The 22133-nt window shown below is 47.6% G+C and overlaps 2 protein-coding genes across 2 annotated transcripts; one reads left to right on the forward strand and one right to left on the reverse strand.

Moving 5' to 3' along the window:
- Nucleotides 1-2255: 2255 nt before the first annotated feature.
- Nucleotides 2256-4411, reverse strand: dnajc22 (DnaJ (Hsp40) homolog, subfamily C, member 22). The gene is made up of 4 exons (XM_066708563.1): nt 4313-4411; nt 3087-3733; nt 2647-2939; nt 2256-2545 (listed from the first exon to the last, which is right to left on the reverse strand). Exons 2-4 carry the CDS (start codon nt 3643-3645, stop codon nt 2363-2365), a joined length of 1035 nt encoding a protein of 344 aa, XP_066564660.1. The 5' UTR covers nt 3646-3733; nt 4313-4411; the 3' UTR covers nt 2256-2362.
- A 1763-nt stretch (nt 4412-6174) lies between these two features.
- lmbr1l (limb development membrane protein 1-like) lies at nt 6175-22133 on the forward strand. Its single transcript, XM_066708561.1, has 17 exons — nt 6175-6565; nt 10947-11031; nt 12473-12506; nt 12724-12863; nt 13561-13664; nt 13804-13930; nt 14033-14101; nt 14362-14426; nt 16903-16975; nt 17088-17171; nt 17300-17376; nt 17512-17589; nt 17695-17768; nt 17940-18030; nt 18206-18272; nt 19326-19487; nt 20026-22133. The coding sequence occupies exons 1-17, from the start codon at nt 6503-6505 to the stop codon at nt 20100-20102; spliced, it is 1470 nt and encodes a 489-aa protein (XP_066564658.1). The 5' UTR covers nt 6175-6502; the 3' UTR covers nt 20103-22133.

A 22133-nucleotide genomic window follows, 5' to 3' on the forward strand; every position in this document is an offset into this window, starting at 1 on the left:
CTTAGAAACATTGCTAGACTGATACAATTCCTCTTATTACATGACACTGAGACATTGATACACACATTTGTTACATCTAGATTGGATTACTCTAATGCCATTCTGTCAGGCAGCACAGCACTTCAGTTAGTTCAAAATGCTGCTGCAAGAATCCTAACTAAAACAATAAAACATGACCACATCACTCCAGTATTAGCTTCTCTTCACTGGCTGCCCGTGCGCTACAGGATAGATGTCAAAAGTTCTCTTATTCACATTTAAAGCACTAAAGGGATTGGCACCCTCCTACTTAAAAGATCTCCATATCGAATACACTCCATTGAGATCCCAGGAAGCCGGTTACTTAGTGGTCCCTAAAATACACAAGAAAATCGCAGGTTGTAGAGCATTTAGTTATAGGGCCGAGAAACTGTGGAACGATCTTCCAGCCAATGTAAGAGATGCTCCCTCTGTCTTAGACTTTAAATCACAGCTGAAGATTAATCTGTTTAGTCTCTGTTTTCTAGCACATAGTGCCACCAGTGTGCCATGACCAGTACCTGAGCACAACTGTCTTTTTGTCTTCCAGCAATAGCCACCTCTGAGGGGCTGATGAGGCACCCTGTCCCCCACCGTGGAAGCCCAACCCACCTCAGAGGCATCCCACTACGGAAGGCTAACGAGGCACCCACACCCAAAGGTCTGACAAGCCATTGCCACCCAACGACTGTTGATGGTCCAACCCCCCACCCCTGAGGGCCGGAGAGAGGCCCCCACTAGAGTGAAGACCATAGTTAGCAGCACCGATTAAGAACTTTCTGATCTCCTTGCTGCTGTAACAACTATACTGCTTGGAGGGGAGGCAACCATTAGGCCTAGGCCTTAAGCAGTGGACCCCCAGAGATTTAGTTTCTCCTACATGCCATCCATAGGAGTTTTTTGTTTTCTCTCCTAAACAAATGGTTTATTTAGATCACTTAAACTGTTAATGGTATATTTTTATTTTTACTTTATTCTATTATTTATGTATTATTTTATTTTGCTGTACATTTGCTGTATGTTTACCAGTCTGTAAAGCGCTTTGTGGCTACCCTCACTCACAGACAGGAAGTAAGCCTCAGCAAGCGCTCCTCAAAATGTCAGCCCCAGTTTCTCACCACTTCTAGGAAAAACACCTTATAGATATTTCAGACTTTTTTTCTGTTTCCTTCCTTCACAATCAGGCTTTTGTTACACAGAATAATCTCCACACTGACTAAATCATCAAAAGAAAGCACCTTTTTCTTATCTTAGACTCAAGGGCATGACAGTGCTAAAATTAAAATGAACACTTAAACATTTCCATTCAGTAACATCACTGACTGTACTGTACTGCCACAGAGATGTTGACTGTATTGTATTGTACTGTACTGCTGCTGTAGAGGTACTGACTGGACTGTCCTGCTGCAAAGACACTGACTGGACTGGACTGCTGCATAAATCACTGACTTGACAACAAGATCTAGCGATTAGTTCGGAGTACCACAGGGTTCAGTCCTCGGACCTATACTTTTTTCATTGTACATGCTCCCTTTAGGTGATATCATTCGACAACATTATATTAACTTTCACTGGGATTGAAGTCTCATTTACAGGACAGACCACAGAGTGGTTCAGTCCAGTCCACCCCTGGGGAAGTTGTCCATTGCCAGGCCCTTTCAGTAGAAGAAGACAATTGGGACAGCAGGTTTCAGTTCATTTCAGTTTTTATTCTGAACCATCTGGTGAACACTGTAACAGCCAAGGCTTTGGGAATGACTCCCCCCCATCACCCTGCAGTGACCACAAGCTGGGAGGACACGGGAGGGATTCACACTGGGAGTACCCAACAAAGCAGGTAGTAGATGCCTGAAGTTTAAAAACTGAACACTAAATTATTACCTCAGCAGTGGTATTTGGAAGGATGGTATTTTTTTACCTGCATTATACAGCCCACCACAAGATGGCAGAAAACACCAGGAATTCACAAAAGGAGCACAGTCCATGTAGTGTGTGCTTTAATGTATGTGCCACGAGTGTATGTCATTAAGTGTGTAGTTGGTGCACTGCTGGGCTAGAACTGATATTTAACCCATCTATGTTTTGTGCTCTTGTTGCTGTAAGTTTTAGGCCCACCTCTTGTTTGGCATGTTGCTGCCGTGTTATGCCTATCTGTGGTACCACTGTTGTTTAAACCCCTAGCTACCTCCCCCCCACCTCCCCAGGGTTCTAGAATCTAAAGTGTTAGGCTTTGGACATTTTTGCTGCAAGTAGAATTGCTTTAATGCGTGGGAGAGATACAGGGGGAGAAAGTCCAGGAGAAGGGGCAACGGTTACAGGGGATGTGGGGGAGGAAACAGCTGGGTCAGGCCGCCCTGTGTGCCCGGCGCCGGCTCTGCAGTGTCTCATAGGCCTCCTGGATCTGCAGGAACATCTGGGCTGCCTCCTGGCTCCGACCAGGGTTGTGGTCCGGGTGCCACTGCTTTACCAGCTCGCGGTAGCTGTGAGTGATTTCTTCCGGGGTTGCACTGCTGCTCAGTGACAGCACCTGGACACAGAGGGACATAGGGACACTCAGTCACACATGGACACGGAGGGACAAGGGACACACCCTCACCTCTCCCCCTACAATCCTCCTCTGCCCCTCACCTTCAGTGCATGCCTCTCTCTCTCGCTGTACTCTCGGATCAGCCAGTCCAGCAGCCCCTCCCAGCCCTGCTCAGGTGTTCGCCCCCCAGTCACAAGGCATAGGACCCTGTAGGGAAGCAGCAGGCAGGACTCCAGCAGCCGGCCCAGCCAGGGGAAAAACCACAGCCAGTCCAGCAGGGCGGCGACACAGTCAGAGATATAGGAGAGGGTGGCAGTCGTGTTGTAGAAAGCACAGTATCCCAGCGGGGCCGAGAATGCCAGCCAGCACAGACCAAGGCGGTAGAGACGGGCACCTAGAGGGGGTGGCACACATTTAGGTACAAAGGCAAGGCACACTCACACAGCCACACTCAGAGACACATGTTCTGTGTTGGTCTGTCTGTCAATGTGTCACTCACTCAGTCAACCATTGTATCAGTCAGTCAGTGTATCAGTCTCACCCAGCTTATCCGGGGGGGCTCCAGGTGGGGCTGTGGGTTTGTAGTGTCGGTGTTGGCTGGCGGTGATGCTGGCGGCGAGGCTGATGGGCAGTGGGGCAAGGGCATTGCCGTAGAACACGGGCGAGGCCAGCAGCCCGGCAAACAGGGTGCTATGCAGGTCAGAGGTCAGCGGCCCAGCACAGGACACTAGGTGCACCCCCGCGCACACACTCAGTGGCAGGACCAGGAGCCAGAAACAGCTCAGTGAGCGCAGGCCAATCAGGGCCACCACCCCAAAGTACACACCAACGCACACCTGGCCGGCCAGTCGGAAGGGACTCATCGGGGGAGGCATGGCCCTGTGATTCCTTCCACTCCTGGCTCCTCCATCTTCTTCCCGATTGGCTGCTTCCACGTAGGCGGGGATGCGGTAGAACTCCCTGGCCCAGCCCACTCCAAACCCCCCAAAGGTGAGCAGCCAGAGCAGGGCATGGCTGTCTCTCCCCAGGTATAGGTGGTGCAGTCCGAGCAGCCCCCCCGCTGCCCAGAGCACATAGGTCATCACTAGCCCCTTACCCATAGGGGGCGATATCAGCTAAGGAGCTATGAGGCAACAGTTGAATGCAGTTTAGGAGGATTCTGTCATTTTCCGATTGACCAATCATATCCTGCAATGCAGTCACAAATAAGGAGAAGAGGTAGAAACATTACAGCTATTCAGAACACTACTACATACATCTACCCATATATACACATCTGTAGTGGAAGGTATATAGTCAAATAAATATGTTTATTACACTCTATTAATTCATGAGCAGGGTCTTTTCAGAGGCTGTTGAAACACTACTTCGTCCCCACAGAAGCAACTGTCAAGATGCCAGTTAATTGACACCCATGTGGAGGGGGTCAGATAGCTGCATTAAAGCTACTTTGGGGGTGAAATAAAGCACGTGGTAGAAGTTATCAGGTATAAATCTACTTGTAGGTAGTTTTTTGTTTGTTTGTTTGTTTTTTCAAAGACACACGGTTTAATTATTAAGCCAAAGTCAGTCTCGTTTTATACAGTCTGTAGCTGGTGTGTTCACCGAATGGAAACTGAACACAGACCGATTCCAGAAGGCCATTCGACTTTAGCAGCGACTCTGAACGACCCCCCGCGTTCTAGCACTATGTAAGCATCTGAATTTAGCTGTCGAGTGATTGATTGATTAATTGGGTTGATAAATTGATAGGTTAGGCTCGCTTACCTGAAATATTACTCTCTCTCTCTCTGTCTTCGGTATTCTCTCCCTCTCCCCTTCGCTCTCTCTCCCCCCTTCGGTCTCTTTCTGTCTGTATCAGCATTGGACTTTCACCCCGCCGATCATCGCCATAAAACTGGCATTTCACGGCTCGACTCGTCATCACGACGGTCCATCGTGAAAAGTTACACCCGCGAGAATGTGAAGTCATACCGACCACACTAATCCATATTTCGGGGTTCCTTTGACTCATACAGACTTTGTAAAGCCCCTCATGCGAAGACAAATACTCCCAAAAGCAAATTTTCAGTTGCCAGATGATTATTATTCCGGTGGTTGTTTTTTGCCTTGTTGTTTTTTTTATTATAATCCAAAATTATTCATGTATAACATTATAATTTCAGATAATGCAATCGGAAAACCAGAAGATGTCAGACATAGACAACTAACCACAGACACTGACTGATGGACATACAGAGAAACAAACTGACAAGCACAGAAGGTGATGCCTACTCTCTATTGCGCCTTCATTTTGCTCTTTCCCACCCTGATATTAACCTGCACTAGTTCACCTTACAGACTGTACTTGATCACAATGCTCCAGCATATTCAATACGTCTGTTTTCAACATTTTCATACTCAATATTTTATCATTGATATTGGTATTTTATGTGTATAGCTACTTTATATGTCATATTGTAAATTGTCTTTTATATTGTATTGTTTGCATAGCCCGCTGTGGATTATGTGCATTGGGGGTGTATATCTTGTATATTTTGTAAATTACTCACCACTTCTTTAATGTTTTTATTTTATTATTATTAACGTTAGAATGGCATACTGGACTGTTTGAATGTCACTCTCCTTTTATATTGTGTAAACTGTGACGTGGCAATAAACTTGATTTGATTTGATTTGAGGTGTAGCAATTCCCTTAGAAATCATGGGGGGCGTTCGTAGGGGACAGGGGGGGCGGGTCGCATGGGACACGAGTGCAGACTGTGGCCCATATAGCCTCTGTGTGTTCGTGTGTATACTATACCATACCAGATTACACTGCATTTTTATATTGAAGCCACATACGATTCAGTTTCTGAGCAACAGAAAGCATTAAAAGCACGATTAAGCACAAGGGACTCATCCTAAAGGAATACATTCTACCAGATCGTTACCCACGGACACTACTATTACGACTACTAACTTACATACAGTAGTACCACTGCTTCTGACATACATATAATTATGCTAACTTACACAGAGTAAGTTACACTCCCCCTAGTCTACACTGTCACTGATGAACAGCTCATAACCGTAATACTTCTACTGCTTCGACTAACCTACCCACCTACACCTAACCTACACTGACACTACCTACATACTGTCATGACCATGTTATACAGTATATTCAGTAGTTCCTTATGCAAATAGTGCTTTCGCATGCAGACACAGTACAGTCAGATACTTTATCACCATGGAGATATGTTCGATTGAATGGCAGTGATTCATTGAATTAAGCATGTGTATCTTTGCTGCTTTTTGTGCCCTTTCTGGGGGCGTGAACCAGCGCCTCAGTGTATACGACGGTGTGTGTGACGCAATGTGTCGTCCAGCGAATCAGCTTGTGCGCGGGGGTCCCATCTGCAGCGGCCTCCCAACCACTTGTAGCCGAGGGGGGCCTTGTCAGCCAATCAGCGGCAGGCACCACAAATTCAATTTCCTAGCACGCCACGCCTACCCCATCGAGCCCAGCCCCGCGTGCCGATACGGACCCAATTTAAATAAACTCCACCGAAGCCACGCCCACTCATCGGCCATAGCGCGGCGAGGCCCCGCCCCCAGGCTCTATCCCCTCCCTCTTCTCACAGGAGCCCCGCCAGCTGTGCACAGCGCGGCAGTGTAGCTCTGCTCTTTATTGCTCCCCCCGGGCTCTGGTGTGCGGCGTATCCGCTCATTAGACCTGGTAGTCGGGGTTAAATACCCGCAGGGACCGCCGACGCTCCTCTCCGGAAAACAAGCTTCGCAGGAGGAGAAAAACAGGAACTAGACTTTTTTTTTTTTTTTTTAAATACAGAGATTTTTAATTGCGTGTAGCATATTCTACTTATTTTATAATCAGTGTTTATAGATGTATATATAGATCTTTTTTTTAAACTATCTGAGCGTGTCCCGTTCCCCACGACATGCTTATTTCGGAGAATGGAAGAGGACGACGTGACGCTTAGAGAGCAGGTTTTCCATAACCGAGTTCGGGAGATCATTGTGAGTAATTTGAATCCATCAGTCTTGTCTGCTGATTGTATTATTTTATGTATTTGTGTACGTGCATCACGCAGAGCCATCCCTCGGTGCTAGCCGGTTCAAAATACAGTAGTCTCTGTGGTATACCCCAGGTCTACAGAAAAACAATGCTCTGCCCTAGTAACAACGAACGGACTGCCAACTCATCAATACGATGCAAACCTTTTTAAATCAATAATTAAGCAAACCTGAATAAAAAGCGTGCATTCTTTTTTAAACATGAATATTCTGCCACCCGGTGTTTAGCATCGTCACCGTGCGAGCACTGTGGGAATGAAGGTATTGACCTATCGGTGCAGTATTGCTAGTGGTAATCCTATATCCCCTAGTTTGCGAAATAAATAGATTAATAGAATAGCCAAATGTGTAGAGTTAGTAAATAATTGATGATTGGTTTAATCGGTGACCATATGAATGAACTGAACGGTGAAAGGGACAGGTCTGCAGCACTGTCTGGCTGTCCCCGTTATTACCGGGAGCCCGAATCCCACGCCTCTCTGTGCTCGGCGAGTTTGCGGCTGATTCACGGTCCAGGCACGTCTTCTCTCTCTCTCTCTCTCTCTCTCTCTCTCTCTCTCTCTCTCTTTCATCTCCGTTGCCTGGGTCGGATCCCTGGACACGGGGCGAGCGTGTGTGACAGTCTCGATCCGTCTCTCACGGTTGTTTTAAAAGAAATATTTACATCAATGATTTCAAGGTTACATTTTTCTTACAGGTGAGATTAGAAAATCATGTTAATTATCTTAAGACTGTTTTGTGCTGAATCGGACTGTGCAGTACTGTGGTGGACTGGAGCTGGACTGTAGTGTTGTTTACTGGACTGTCCTGTCCTATACTGTACCGGCTTGTATTGTGCTGTACTGTAGTATGCTGTACTGTTATATGTTGTCTCTGTGCTTTGCTGGGATTTAGTTTAAAAGGACACAACATTTACAGTCTTCTCCAACATCCTCCTCCACTGTAAATCAGTCGATTCTCCGCCCTGTGCTTTTGGGAGCCTGGAGGCAGGGGGGATGGGGGGATGGGGGACTGGGGAGGTGTGTGTGTGGGGAGGGGTCCCTGGACACTGCTGTCCATTAGCAGTCTGACTGCAGGAGCGAAAGTGATAAAAACAGGGGGAGTGGGAGTGGGGGATGACAGTGCCAGCCAGACAGGGACCCTGCTGGGGGAGAGGGGGCTTTGACTTCAACAGCTGGCAACTGGGAGAGTATGATGGTAGAGAGAGAGAGGTGACACTGTTGACCCCTGGTGGTCTGCATTATGTGTGATTGTACTGAGCAGTTTTGCTGCAACGGTTAACGTATTGGGCTGTACTGGACTATTTGGTTCTGTGAACTTAACTGTGGTGTGCCCTCTCTTACTGTGCCATCCTGTATGGTGCTGTGCTTACCTGTGGAAGATTGTGCTGTGCTGGGCTTTTGTGTGGCACTGTTGAGGCGGTGCTGCTGTTGGGTTGCCAGGCAGTGTGGAGCTGGCAGAGCAGCTAGTGACGTGGAGCCCGACAGCTTACTTGTGGACTTCGGCACAGGGCAGGGGGACAACACAGCTCAGCACTGCTCTGACCTGTGAGCATACCAGCAATCTCTGTCTCTCTTTCTTATGCAATCCCTCTCTCTCACTCTCTCTCCTTCCCAGGCATCCCTGACACTGGTCTATGTCATGCACACTGTCTCTTTATCTCCCAATTAGCAAATTCCTGAAGGTGTCTCTCCCCTGCTTTCTCTCTGTCTCTGTCTCTCTCTCTCTGTCAGGGGAGAACTTGCATTGTAGCATTGCATGACTTCTCCGTTCTTGAGGTTAATCATTTTGAAGAGGGGGGGCTAACATGTGACCAGGGAATGGTTTATGAGGATCTGTAGCCTCTGTCTGCTGTGGACATGGCCTGGTAATCAATACTCCGATCAGGCATACTGTGATCTGTGTGCAGTGTGCCTGCTGAGCCAGCTGCCCAGAGCGATAGATAGAGAGAGAGAGAGAGAGAGAGGGGTGGGGGCAGGGATAGTAGGGTCCCATAGACTCTGTCTGTGTGTGCCTTTGATTGTGTCATGCTATTCTATGCTTTGCGTTTAAATTGTTTCCATTTTAAATTTGTTCTATTGTCATTATTAGCAGTAATGCCCAAGGTCTGGTTCTGTCCTCTGATGTTCAGTTATACCACCGAAAGAGTGTGTGTGTATGCAGTGGTGTGTATATATATATATGTGTGTGTGTGTGTGTGTGCGTGTGTGTGCGTGCACACAGGTGCAGGTGTGGCCCAGAACAGGCTGAGCCAGTTATTCAGTTACCTGCTGCTAAACTGTCCCCAACTCTGCTCTGCTCCCTGCTGTACTGACAGCAGGCCCTGCCTCACACACTTGCACTGGCAGCAGTCTGAGAGGGTGTGGGGGGGTGTTTGCTGCAGCTCTGGGCTTGTGTGTGTGTTCACTGTTGTTAGCACACAGCCTCCCTGGTGTTACCCGGCCCTCCACACCTGAGAGGAACCTGCCCTTGTCAAGGATATCCCAGAAACACCCTTCACAAGGACATTGTGAGGGGGAGGGAGGGGGCAGGGGGCGCACTGATCCACTGGCCAAACAGTGCCTGAGCCACAGACACACTGCGCTGTGCAGTCGCCACGCTTCTCTCCTGCACTACTGTAATGTGCTACTGCCCTGTCCTATAAACTGCCCTGCAGCCTCACTCCCTGGCCTGGGGTTTAGTCTTGGGGGTGGGTGGGTGTGTTGGCGGGGGGGGGGGGCACAGCACAGCACAGCACAGCACAGCACAGAGGGGCTTTGTTAGGGGAAGCGGTTGATCCAGATAATACCCCAGACAATACCCAGACTTTAAACCCCCTACCACCCCCCTCCCATCCTCCACAGGGCTCCCAGCCAGTCAGAGCTCCTTGTCCTGAGGCAGCTCTGCCTATTCAGCCACTGTGCCAATCCTGGTGCTGTGCCAGTCTGTCAGTCCTGCTGTGTGTCCAGGGCACAGTGACCCAGTCTGTCACTCAGCCAGGCCACCCCTCTCTTTCTCTTTCTTTCTTTCTCTCTCTCACTTGCTCAGTTCTATTTAGTTTTTCTTTTTTCTTCCCCCTTTTCTCTCCATTGTTTTCTTGCCTCTCCTAAATTTGTATTCACAATCCCATTTCTCTATCAGGCCCTGTAAGGAGGTTGTGCTGTACAGAAGAGTCGTCGTCTTGTGTAGTGAGATGTATGTTTATGAGGACGATGGTATTGTTGTGTAGTGGCGGTGTAATTGTGTGGTTGTTGCTCTGTGGTGTGAGAGCTGCCCCAAGCAGCTTCCTCCTCCTCTCTGGACTTCCTGTCCAAAGGGTCAAAAACAGGAAGTGGACAGTGTGCAGTTTCCTGCAGCAGGACTCACTGCACCTCTCTTTCTCTCCTTATTTAGTCTCCTCCCTGTTTGTCCCCTCTTAATTTTCCTTAAATCTCCCTTTTGCAAAAATGTCGAGTCTTCCAAAAGCCCCAGTTAAGTCTCCATATTTTTATTAAATCTTGTCATTACCCACCTTCAGTATATGCCTTGTATCCCTGTATATGCCTTGTTGTGTTCAGTTTTAATGTGGAGTCCTTTTTTATCTTAATCTGCCCATTCTGTTTGTTGATTTTGATCCTCTGTTGTGACTACAGAGCACGCTCAGAGCTCACACCCGAACTCTGATCCCGAACCAATCTGTCTGCTTGGGGTTTTAACCGCGTTATTGAGAGCTGGTGGACAAACGCCACTGAACCTGTCATGGCTGAGGGAGGGGGAATGGGCATGTGTGTGCGAGTGGCGGGGGTCACACTCACTCCCACACGCACACTTTCTCCTCCCTCTCTGTGGGATAAACTGATAATCTTCTGACTCCATCTGTCCCCTTGCTGTTTTTGTATACTATCTCTCTCTCTCCCCCATCTTCCTTTTTCAACCCCCCCATCCTCAGCTTTCCTCCTTCATCCCTTTCTTTTCCTCCTCTCCTCCCTCCCCGCTTACCAATGCGTCTCCCACTCATTGCTCTCATTCCTCCAATGTAGCCCCTCCCCCCTCCCCAGATAAGTGATAATCCCACCCCCCCTCTGTAAGTAGCCCTGCAATGGGCTGCTATTATACTGTATTAGAGATGGTGATGATGATTTATAATAGGTCAAGTCTGTGTTCTGCTGATGTGTTGGGTCCTGCTCCAGTTTGTGCTGAACATTGTGCAGCCCTACTGGGAAAAGGCAGGGGTTCAGCCAGCCTGCTTACCCTGCTTTATTGCTTAATATCTCAACAGGGAATGTTATCGCAGTGCGTTAATAACCTGTATAATTTGAGTAACCTTTTCTCCTCACCCCCCCACCTTCTGTCTTTCCCTCCACAGATCTGCGTCCTGCTGTTCGCCTGCCTCTACATCCTCGCCTACTTCATCATCACTCGCTTCAAGAAGAGTGCAGACTTCATCAGTGGTGAGTGTCTCGCTTTCCTCTCTCTCTCTCTCTCTCTCTCTCTCTTGCACTTTCTCTGGCAGTGGGAGAGAGGGCTGGCAGTGTGCGGGTGCAGGCATGTGCTGGGTGGTGGTGGTTGTTGTTGTTCTGTGCTCCGCTGGCGGGCGAGTGTATGAGCTATGGGGAGCTGCCTGCAGTTACATGTCCTGATGCACATAGCGTTCTCTACCTAGTTCACATGGGAAAGACTGTGAAAGAGTTTTTACAGTGCAGTGTCAGTGTGGTATGGTGCAGCAATCATGTGGTGCAGTGCCAGTGTGGTACAGTGGAGTGACCATGTGGTATGGTGCTGGTACAGAACAGTGTGATATAGTGTGGTATAATGCTGTGCCAGTGTGGTGCAGTGCTGGTACAGTATGGTGCGGTGCAGTGCTGCTACAGTACTGTGCCAGTGTGGTGCACTGCTGGTGCAGTGCCAGTCCCAGTGGTGTGGTGCCAGTGATGGTGTGGTATGGTGCTGGTATAGTGCAGTGACTATGTGGTATGGTGCAGTGCCAGTGTGGTATTGTGTGGTGCAGTGGTAGTGCAGTGGTGTTGCTGAGGGGAATGTGTGTGTCAGGCTGTGCTCCTGAAGGCTGGCTCAGGTCACTAAAGACTAATGAATGACAGGACTGGAAAGAAATTCTGTGTGTGTGTGCGTCTCTGCAGTGTGCAGGGTCAGGGCTATTGTTGTCCCACTGGAGCATGCCTCAGCCCTGGCACAGACAGTTATGCAAACGCTGGGTGGGTATTTTGGGAGTGGGGAGTGTTTTCAGTAACAGGTGGAACAGTTCGGATGTATGCTAGTGCACTGATACTCCCCCCACCCCCCTCCCTGTCAGACGCACACACTCTAGTACACTTTCACACCGTAACTTGAAGAGAAATTGTACTATGTGTGTGGTTTTTAAGCATGCGAGTGATTTATGAGCTGACATGCTTGTCACTTAGTCCGTGGCCCCGGGATACTGTGGCCTGCAGGTGACTCTACTGCTTGTCAGTGTGTTTCTGTATTTTTTCTTTTTGTTGTTGTTCATTCTCTTCACCCTTCCCTTCTCTCCCTATTTTTCTTTCTAATCCCCCCCCTCTCCCTTTCCAGTCTGTCATCATCAGTCTGTTTCCAGTGCTAAAGATAGGAAAGGTATGGTCTCTCCAGCTGGCAACAACAACCCTGTGATGTGATTTTCCCCCCTTCTCTCATGTCTTCTGTCTTTCTCTTCATTCTTCACCCTCTCACCCCTCCCTGCAGGGTACTTAGAATGATATTAATCTTTCAAGTTTTTCAACTTTTTGTGTGTGAATCCTTCACTCTTCTTAGTGTGGGGGGGGAGACACTATTCAGTGGTTGTCTACTGTTATTATCTGTATTTGTGCTGAGTTTAAATGCGTCTATTGACCTACTGTTTGTGTTGGTTTGTTTCAGATGACAATGAGGACGTCACTGTCAACAGGATTGCGTAGGTGTAACCGTCACTGAACTGAAGGAACTGCACACAAACAGTTGAGACGCACATCTAGACGGACACTAATGTGCGCGCACACACGCACGTACAAACGTTCACTAACTCGGGCATGCACATAGACGCACACTCTCACTCACGTGCAAACAGACACAGACACTCTCACGCACACAGACAGCAGGGTGGTGGGTGATCCTCTCTCCTGTCCCTGTAGGTTGTGGCTGTGTACGTTCACCCTGGCTGTGTCTGTGTGCGCCGTGCTGCTGCTGCCCCTCTCCATCCTGTCCAACGAGGTGCTGCTCTCCTTCCCGCACAGCTACTACATGCAGTGGCTCAACGGCTCGCTCATCCACGGTGAGACATGCAACTGTGACGTAGCACAATATGCCTGAAACCCCCTGCACACACACGCAACAGTTAAAGCCCAAAACGCACCCAGCACAGGGCTGTAACACAGCACAAACATGCCAAGCAGCTGGTTTTGGCTTTCTTCTCTTTGGTGGGCAATTAGAGCCAGATGTGTCCCTCTTATAGTCCACCCCCACCCATCCCTATCATCGACTAACGCCTTCACTCTCTGGCTTCACCCCCACCTAACCTCACCCCTCACCCTCCCTAACCTGCTCCCCCCCAAGGGGAAGAACAGTATCGCCCTCCAGGGATTCGAGCTTTCACAATCCTTTTATTTTTGGGTCTGTTTTTCTGGGGCAAGGTTGTGTTTAGTTTCTGTTCAAGATCAAGTTGAGAGAGACGTGCATACATGGGGGGGTAAAGAATAGGGGAGCAGGAAGTGTGAGAAGTGGGTGGAAGAATGGAAGAGGGAGACTGCAGGTCATGGTTGGGATTTTCTTGAACCAACAGTGGCCTTGTGTGGCTCACTTTGGAACTGCAGCCCAGAGCCCCCAACCTGGCCTATGTTAGTGCTGATGTTACGGTTCCTGCAGCGAAAGTGATTGACTAATTACTTGTCTTCTCTCCTCCTTCTCTTCCATCCCCTCCTTTTTTCCCATCTCTCCCCTTCTCTCTCTCTCTCTCTCTCTCTCCCCTGCAGGGCTGTGGAATCTAGTCTTCCTGTTCTCCAATCTCTCTCTCGTCTTCCTCATGCCTTTTGCCTACTTTTTCACTGAGTCCGAGGGCTTTGCCGGCTCCAAGAAGGTAGGCAGTGTGTGTGTGTGTCTGTGTGTGTGTTTGCTCTGTGGAGCTGTGACTGCGTGGTGCGTGGGTTTGCTTGGTGGTGTGTGTGTTACCGTAGTGCGTGGGGTACGTAACGGCACGTTGTTGGTTGGCATGGCAGGGCGTGATGGCGCGGGTGTACGAGACGGCCGTGGTGCTGCTTCTGCTGACCCTCCTGCTGCTCGGCCTGCTCTGGGTGGCGTCGGCCCTCCTGCACCATGACAATACAGCCAGGGACAGCCTGTATGGTGAGTTTGTGCGTCTCTCTCTCTCTCTCTGTCTTCATGTCTGTAGCTCTCTGCCTCAATCGGTCTGTTTCTTTAATGTCTTTCTATTCCTCTCTATCTCAGACCTGTGGGAGTGTTACCTGCCGTATTTGTACTCCTGTATCTCGCTATTCGGAGGCCTGCTGCTGCTCTGTGAGTACCATGTTTCCCTCCATGCGCCAGTGTCTGTGTGATGCTGTGCATAAGTGTGTCAGTGACTTCGAGTGCGTCAGTGTCCGGCTGCCTGTGTGTGGTGCCTGTAGTGTGTGCCATGGTGCACTGTGCTGAATAGTGTGAGTGTGTGTATCTGTCGTTGGGGCTGTGTTTTCGTCTCTGTGCACAAGTCAGTGTGAGTGGGGCCTGCCTGTGTCCGCGTGTGAGCCGCGTCCTGAGCTGTGTCCTCTGTCCCGCAGTGTGCACACCCTTCGGACTCTCGCGCATGTTCACAGTGACCGGCAGCCTCCTCGTCAAACCACGGGTGAGTGTCCCCATCTGTCTCTCAAATTCAAATTTAGTTTATTGGCATGACCAAAATAAGTATGGCCAAAGCATTAGTAATGAATATAAAACGGTTTCACACATACAATTGCCTATATATACATGCATACACAGTATTTGTGAAAATAACGGGGATAAATATGGTTAGGCCCATAAATATTTGGGCAGTGACACAATTGTCGTAATTTTTGCTCTGTACACCACCACAATGGATTTGAAAGGAAACAATCAAGGTGTCCTTTAAGTGTAGACTTTCACATCTTTAATGTGAGGGTAGTTACATCCAAATTGGGTGAACGGTGTGGGAATTACACCCAATTTTATATGTGGTCCCCCCAATTTTAGGGGCTCAAAAGTATTTGGACAAACTAACATAATCATGAATTAAATTGTGAGTTTCAATACTTGGTTGCAAATCCTTTGCAGTCAATGACTGCCTGAAGTCTGAACACCCTCCAGGAGGTAGGCATATCTGTGTCAAAGTCATCAATCATGAAAAGACTTCACCAGAGTAAATATTGAGGGTTTACCACAAGATGTAAACCGAAAACAGGAAGACCAGATTATAGTTTGACAAAACACATCTAAAGAACCCTGTACAGTTCTGGTACGGCATCCTATGGACAGATGAGACAAAGATCAACTTGTACCAGAATGATGGGAAGAGAAAAGTATAGAGAAGGGAAGGAGCTGCTCATGATCCAAAGCATACCACCTCATCTGTGAAGCATGTCATGGCATGGGCATGTATGGCTGCCAAGGGAACTGGTTCCCTTGTATTTATTGATGATGTGACTGCTGACAAAAGCAGCAGGATGAATTCTGAAGTGTTTAGGGCTATATTATCTGCTCAGATTCAGCCAAATGCTTCAAAACTCATTGGACGGCGCTTCAAAGTACAGATGGACAATGACCCGAAGCATACTGCGAAAGCAACCCAAGACTTTTTTTAAGGCGAGGAAGTGGAATGTTCTGCAATGGCCAAGTCAGTCACTTGACCTGAATCCAATTGAACATGCATTTCACTTGCTGAAGGCAAAATACCCCAAGAACAAGCAGGAACTAAAGACAGCTGCAGTGCAGGCCTGGCAGAGCATCACCAGGGAAGAAACCCAGCATCTGGTGATGTCTATGGGTTCCAGATTTCAGGCAGTCATTGACTGCAAGGTATTTGCAACCAAGTATTGAAACTCGCAATTTAATGATTTATGTTAGTCAGTGGCGCCGCCAAGGGGTGGCCAGGGGGGGCCACGGCCACCCAGATATAGCGTCACGGACATAACGCAACGCTTCTCCAGCACCACGGAGAAATTCATGGCCCCCCTAATATTACCACTGGCCCCAGCCACCCCTCCCAGCTGAAATGTTCTAGAACTGCCATTGATGTTAGTCAAATTACTTTTGAGCCCCTAAAATTGGGGGGAATACATATAAAAATGGGTGTAATTCCTACACCATTCACCCAATCTGGATGTAAATACCCTCAAACTAAAGATGAAAGTCTACACTTAAAGCACATCATGATTTTCCTTTCAAATCCATTGTGGTGGCATACAGAGCCAAAATAATGGCAATTGTCACTGTCCAAATATCTATGGACCTAATTGTGTGAGGGGGGGGGTGCTGGCGAATTGTCATTTGCCAAAGTGTGATCTCAAAAGAGAAACCATGGGGCAGTTAACACTGTAATTAACCCCTTTAACATTGAAAAAACATTACAAATAAATAATTTGCCATGTTTAATCTAATAGATTTCATTATTTAATGAGAAACATCACATGATAAACAGGCTCGAAGTTGGGTGAAGGCAGCAGTGTACTTGAAGTCCTAGCTTGCTTTCAATATCCTACTCGACCGATCTTTTAATGGGAAATGTATCGGAAGCAATAGCTATAGAGAGCCAGAGAAGAAGAAGAAACCAGTGAGGACGTGATTGAGTGACTGGGCGAGCAGAGCACAGAGCCACAGCCAAGAAAGTAAATCACTGACAAGGACATATAAATAATCTTAAATTATACTTTACTAGTCTGATGTAAAATTTGGGAAATTACATATTCAATTCTGAAGCTGAATGTACAAATGCATGTCAGAAGTGGGGGTCCCACCGGGGATCAAATATAACATCACAGGGGAAATCCCCACTATCGCGGTGGCTAATCGCATCCAGCATGTACATACGTATAATTGCAATAAATCAACTGGTTTATTACAAATAAAAGTAGATTAATTTTAAACCAATTGTAAAAAATAATCAATTGCTGAGTATATCAATAAATAAATGATTCAATAGATAACAGCAATCCTATAAAAATTACAACAATAAAATGTAACAATAGCAATAAGTGAGTATTTATTTATTAAGTGAGTAACTATTCTGTCTCTCTCTCTTTCTACACCTCCCTGATTTGTGTATTTCTCTTTTATCTGTATTAATCCCCTCTCTCTCTGCTCCCCAGTTGTTGGAGGATGTGGAGGAGACAGTGAGCTGTGCTGTGTTTGAGGAGGCGTCTCTGTCCAGAAAACTCACTCGTGAGTGTGTGGGGTGAAGGGGGGGTGGTGGGGAATGGTAACAGTATGGTGTTACCTTGACAAGTTTAGGTTTGCATCATTATTTCAAACTGTGTCTGTCTCTCTCTCTCAGGTGGGACCTCCTGCTGGATTAGTCTGAATGTGGAGGTTCTGAAGAGAGAGTTTCTCACCATCCAGACCAGACGAATTGCACTGGGTAACAGATACACAAACACACACACACACACACCCTACGGAGCCAAGCTGTCACTGACCTTTGACCTTGACTTGTTGACAACATACAATAAACCACGAACTGTGTTTCTTCACCCTCTCTCTCCCCAGAGATGCGGAGGCGGGCATCTCCATGCCAGCGGAACCTGGGGTACCCCCTGGCCATGCTACTCCTGCTGGCTCTCACGGTGAGCAGCGGATCACCCCACTAACCTCTCCCCACTGCACTTCTCCCCCCCACCCTTTCTCTATATATAAACGATATAAACATTTTTAGTATTAAGTAAACAGATGCAATATTTTATTATCTCTCACTCTCTCAGGGGGTGTGTGTTTTGATCGTGTGTTTTCACGTGCTGGAGTTGCTGTTCGATGAGACAGCCATGCCCAGAGGAATGGAGGTGAGAGACGGACAGATGTCTGGCAGACGCACTGACTGACTGATGTTTTGGAAAGATATTAATTGTTGCTTTTTATCTTCTCTGGCCAACCCTCTTCTCTCTCAGGACCCCCGTCTGGGTGCTGCCTCGTTCTCAGTGTTCGGGTCTCTGGGAGCGGCTGGCCAGGTCATCCTCATCCTGTATCCTCCTGTTGTGGGCTGGGCCTGTGGGTGTCCATGTGTAACTGTTGATCCTGCTTTTCAGTTGTTTACGGTGTCAGACTATCAGTGTGTGTGTGTGTGTGTGTGTGTATATTACAGTGCGTCACTTTCCGTGACAGTCTGTTTGACCCTTGACCCCGGGCCTATCAGATACTTGATGCTGTCATCAGTGGTGGGATTCTACAGCTCGCCACTTTTCACTGGACTGCTTCCCAGAGCGCGTGACACCACCCTGACACAGGTACGAGCATGGGGAGATGGGGGAGTGTGGGGGTCAGAGTTTACATCTTTATGCTCGCCAGCCTGACTCCACGATCTGCTGATCAATATCCAACATTCTTTCTAAGTAGGGCATTCATTGGGAATAAATTTAAATCCATCCAATCAGTGAGTGACCGCTGTGTCTCTCTCCTCAGATCATTGGAAATTGTGTCTCTCTGCTGGTCCTGAGTTCTGCACTGCCCGTCTTCTCCCGAACCCTTGGTAAGTCATAGTTGTCCCACCTAAACTCTAGGGCCATTCCCCTTGTTTTCTGCCTGTGTCCCAAATTGCACACTTGCTCCCTAGTTCCCTTCCCTTGCGGGGCAGAAGTACTATTGTCACCATCTTAAGAGGTATCCCAATACCTTAAGGCAGTGGTTTTCAAACCGGTCCTGGAGTACCCCCTGCCCTGCTGGTTTTTGTTCCAACTGAGGTCTTAATTGCTTAATTGAATCCTTAATTGCCCTGACAAAGCAATATACCATTCAATTAAGTAATTAATACCTAGGTTGGAACAAAAACCAGCAGGGCAGGGGGTACTCCACGACCGGTTTGAAAACCCCTGCCTTAAGGAAAGTGAAGTGAGTGAAGGGAGCTTAATCGAGCTATTCGTGCCCTTCACTGCTCCTTTTGATGGAGTGTACAAAACAGTACACTTATGCAGAAGCGTTTTAGTGCTGATGTCCCAGGACTCTTTGCGTTAAAGGCAGAGACAAGTCAATTGTGGAAAATATGGCAGCAGCGGGTGCATATAAAATATAGCTAGCTACACAGTTGTAGCTATTTCTTTTATTAAGGAAATAATGCATAGATAATCTAAAGTTATTCTTTAATCATGAATGCTGACACTGAAGTGTGTCCCATTGAACGCTTTTAGCTTCGCCGTACACCCTTGCTCACTCAAGTACACACTTTGAGACGTCAGCACAACGTCACGTGAGGTGTACACTTGTTGTGTACACTTGTGTAGGGAGCAAGTGTGTGATTTGGGATGCAGCCAATAAGATCAGCCATAGGGGGCTGAATATTTAAAGTTACCTGACCGTGACCACATAACCTGGTGCTGGGCAGTGCTGTGATACAGATGTACCACTAGGGGTCACCAGACTCACATTCATGTGAATGAACAGTATAACATCTTGCTGGTGTCTTATCGATCCCATGGCAATCAACTAAAAAATGTCAGGGTAGCTGTTCCAGATCCCACAACCGTGTGTAAAGAATGTCCTCCAGTTTATTTAATATTATTTAATCTTCCATCTCCCTCTCCCTCAGGGATCACTCGGTTTGACCTGTTGGGTGATTATGGGCGCTATAACTGGCTGGGCAGCTTCCACCTGGTGTTCCTCTACAACATGGCATTCGCCGTCCTTACATCCGCCTGCCTTATCAACAAGGTGACCTGGGCAGTGCAGAGGGAGCTCCTCCGTGCCTTCGGTCAGTCCCTGTGCCACACCCAGTCTGTGTGTTAAATCACAGGATACATGGGCTGTGAAACATGTATAGCTTTATGACCAGTATAATGCAGGGTCCCAGAGAGTACTGTATTGTGCAGTGTGTGTGTGTGGCTGTGTCTGGGCACTGCAGAGGCCCTAGTGGCCAGCTGGCTGGGTCTCCCTGAGGGCTGGTCTTTCCTCAGATAGAAAAGCACAGAGCTCTCAGGAAAGGCTGCCGCCCGAGTGTGTGTGGGGGGTGAGGAGGGGCTGGGAGGCAGGGGCCCCTGGGGGACGGCGGTCCCAGACTCCACTATTGTGCTGCCCCCCGCCCAGTATAAACAACACTGCACCCTCTGAAACTCCCACCCTCCTCACTCTCCCTCTATCTGTCGCTCCCTTTCCTCTCATTTCTCCTTCACTTTGTTTTCACCCCCTCATATCTGGCTTCTCCAGTTGGATTACTGTTTCTGTTTGTTTAACTATTCATTTAACTAATGTTAAGTTGTGCCAATTGTGCTAACTCTGCCCCCAACCCCCAGGTCTCCACAACCTGCCACTTCCTGTGTCACGATCCAGGACTCCCAAAGGTCCGGTGACATCACAGTTGCTCACCTGAAGCCTGACGGAGCAATAGCAGAGCAGTGTGCCAAAGATCCTGGGATCCTTTTTATTTTTTTAGATTGTTTGGATTTCTTTAAGTGGAAGTTTCCCATTGGGCCAAGGTTCTGTGCTTCTGGTCTGTCGGCTAATGGAAAGGGAGAGATGGAATATCACTGTGGTGCTGAGTGGGAGGAGCCAGGAAAGGTCGCTAACCAATAGCGGTAAAGACTATGCAACGTTCGACCGGGCACACTACACATGCTAATCACACTGGAGATTCAGCCTGGGACCAATCACGTTCCTTCTTTTCCATTGTCTTATGAATTGTGGCTTGTCATTGGATGGATTCTGCCAGATGACCAATAAGGGTATAGAACCTACTATTCAAGGAGGACTGCTTCCATCCTGTTCTCTTCTGAGAGAGCAAGCGTGGCGGTGACCTCGTCACACTGGCAGACAGTCAGCGAGTCTTTGCCCTATGACATCTTTGCCGTGACATAATTTCCTTTTCCTGTCCCTCGCCAGAGTCTATTCTTACCGCCAAGGAAGTTCATGACTGAGTACTTCCTGTCCACCCCCCACCCCCCCATCTATACGCACACCCCTTCTCCCATAGAAAATTTTGGAATTATTTTTGTAACCTTTTCAATGTTTTTTCTTCCATTGTATGGGGGGATGTTTCCAAGTTTGCTGCTGCTGAGTCCCTTGATTTGAAGGGGAAAAAGAGAAGAATTAGTGAAATGGACAGAATGGAGTGAACCTTGTCTTTCTCTGAGATGGAGGGTGGGGAATGGGGGGGTGGGTGCAGTAACTGAAGTGGCTTTTGACATGTCAGTCTGTAGACCATAGATGAGAGAGAACACGATGAACTGAACTGACTAGATGTGTAGCTTCAGCCTCCAGCCTTTTGAGTGATAGTGTATATTTAAGTTTTTACTATTTTATGTTTTTTATATGTAAATGCTGGTGTAGGGGGCTGTGGCGTAACCCTGGCGTATATATTGCCTGTTTGGCATTGTTCTTATGGGATGTCACGGCCCCTCTGACAGCCAGTTACTGGTAACTGTGAATGTTTACACTTTTTTTGTTTTGTTTTGGGAGGGGGGTTGTAGAGCAAGTGCAATATCCAGTATAGAAGTCAAATTGGTGTGTGTGTGTGTGTGTGTGTGTGTGTGTGTGTGTGTGTGTGTGTGTGTGCGTGTGTGCGTGCGCGCGCGCGCGTATTTTCTTGTATCTTTTAAACTTTTTTTTTTTCTTTATACTGTCACTGTTGCATTTTCAGGACGTTATATATACTCCAGTATAAAAAAAATAATATGCTCCATGTTTATTCAACAACATATAGGCTATTTCAGACCGAGTTCTCCACTCCTTAGATTTGTGCACCTTTAACACCCACCCCCACTACAGAGCAGTTATTATTTACTGGAGTGATATATAATCTATATATAAAAAGGTTGACCAGCCAGATCTTTAAAATTCTTCCAAGATTTGTCAGTCTGTCTGTTGCTGAGCGTGCGAGTTCTCTTAACATTTATGTGTGTGTGTGTGTGTGTGTGTGTGGGGGGGGTGTTTGTTTGTGTAAAGCGTCAGTCCTTCTTGTCCCTTTAGCGTTATGGACTCTGTTATGGACTTTTTCATATTAATGCTGGTTCCTGTTCCTGATTTAGAAAAAAAAAAATGGAACAGCGACACTGTCTCTCCTAATCATTGAGCCTGCCTCTCGTTAAAAGGGACTTGATACTGGGAAACCCACCCCAGATTCCTCTACTGAGGGTTCTGCAACCTTTTTGACATATAAATCACAAGTTGGGGGATGGAGAAAAAAAAAAAAAAAGTGAAAGCTAGTGGCGTTAATTCCTGGGTGGCCACCAGAGATCGCTATTGTCTCTTGGTCTTCTCTCCTTTTGCTAAAGCTGGCACAGCTTATTAAAGATTGAAGCCAAACGGAGGCAGAGAGCTGGTGACAGAGTTGAGGGCCTGTTAATGTGAAATACAAACGAAAGACGGAGAGATAGAGAACGTACTGTGAAAAAAAAAATACTGT

The sequence above is a fragment of the Amia ocellicauda genome, chromosome 7 (genome assembly GCF_036373705.1).
Source record: "Amia ocellicauda isolate fAmiCal2 chromosome 7, fAmiCal2.hap1, whole genome shotgun sequence".
In the NCBI taxonomy this organism is placed as follows: domain Eukaryota; kingdom Metazoa; phylum Chordata; class Actinopteri; order Amiiformes; family Amiidae; genus Amia; species Amia ocellicauda.

Bases quoted from the DNA above. Each gene is read 5' to 3' on its own strand.
- dnajc22 (XM_066708563.1), bottom strand. From the start codon at position 3,645: ATGGGTAAGGGGCTAGTGATGACCTATGTGCTCTGGGCAGCGGGGGGG. The intron at 2,940-3,086 runs GTGAGACTGATA...CACCCCCTCTAG, and splicing joins AGCCCCCCCGGATAAGCTGG to GTGCCCGTCTCTACCGCCTT. The intron at 2,546-2,646 runs GTGAGGGGCAGA...CTCTGTGTCCAG, and splicing joins GAGAGAGGCATGCACTGAAG to GTGCTGTCACTGAGCAGCAG.
- lmbr1l (XM_066708561.1), top strand. From the start codon at position 6,503: ATGGAAGAGGACGACGTGACGCTTAGAGAGCAGGTTTTCCATAACCGA. The intron at 12,507-12,723 runs GTAGGTGTAACC...CTGTCCCTGTAG, and splicing joins GTCACTGTCAACAGGATTGC to GTTGTGGCTGTGTACGTTCA. The intron at 16,976-17,087 runs GTGAGTGTGTGG...TCTCTCTCTCAG, and splicing joins TCTGTCCAGAAAACTCACTC to GTGGGACCTCCTGCTGGATT.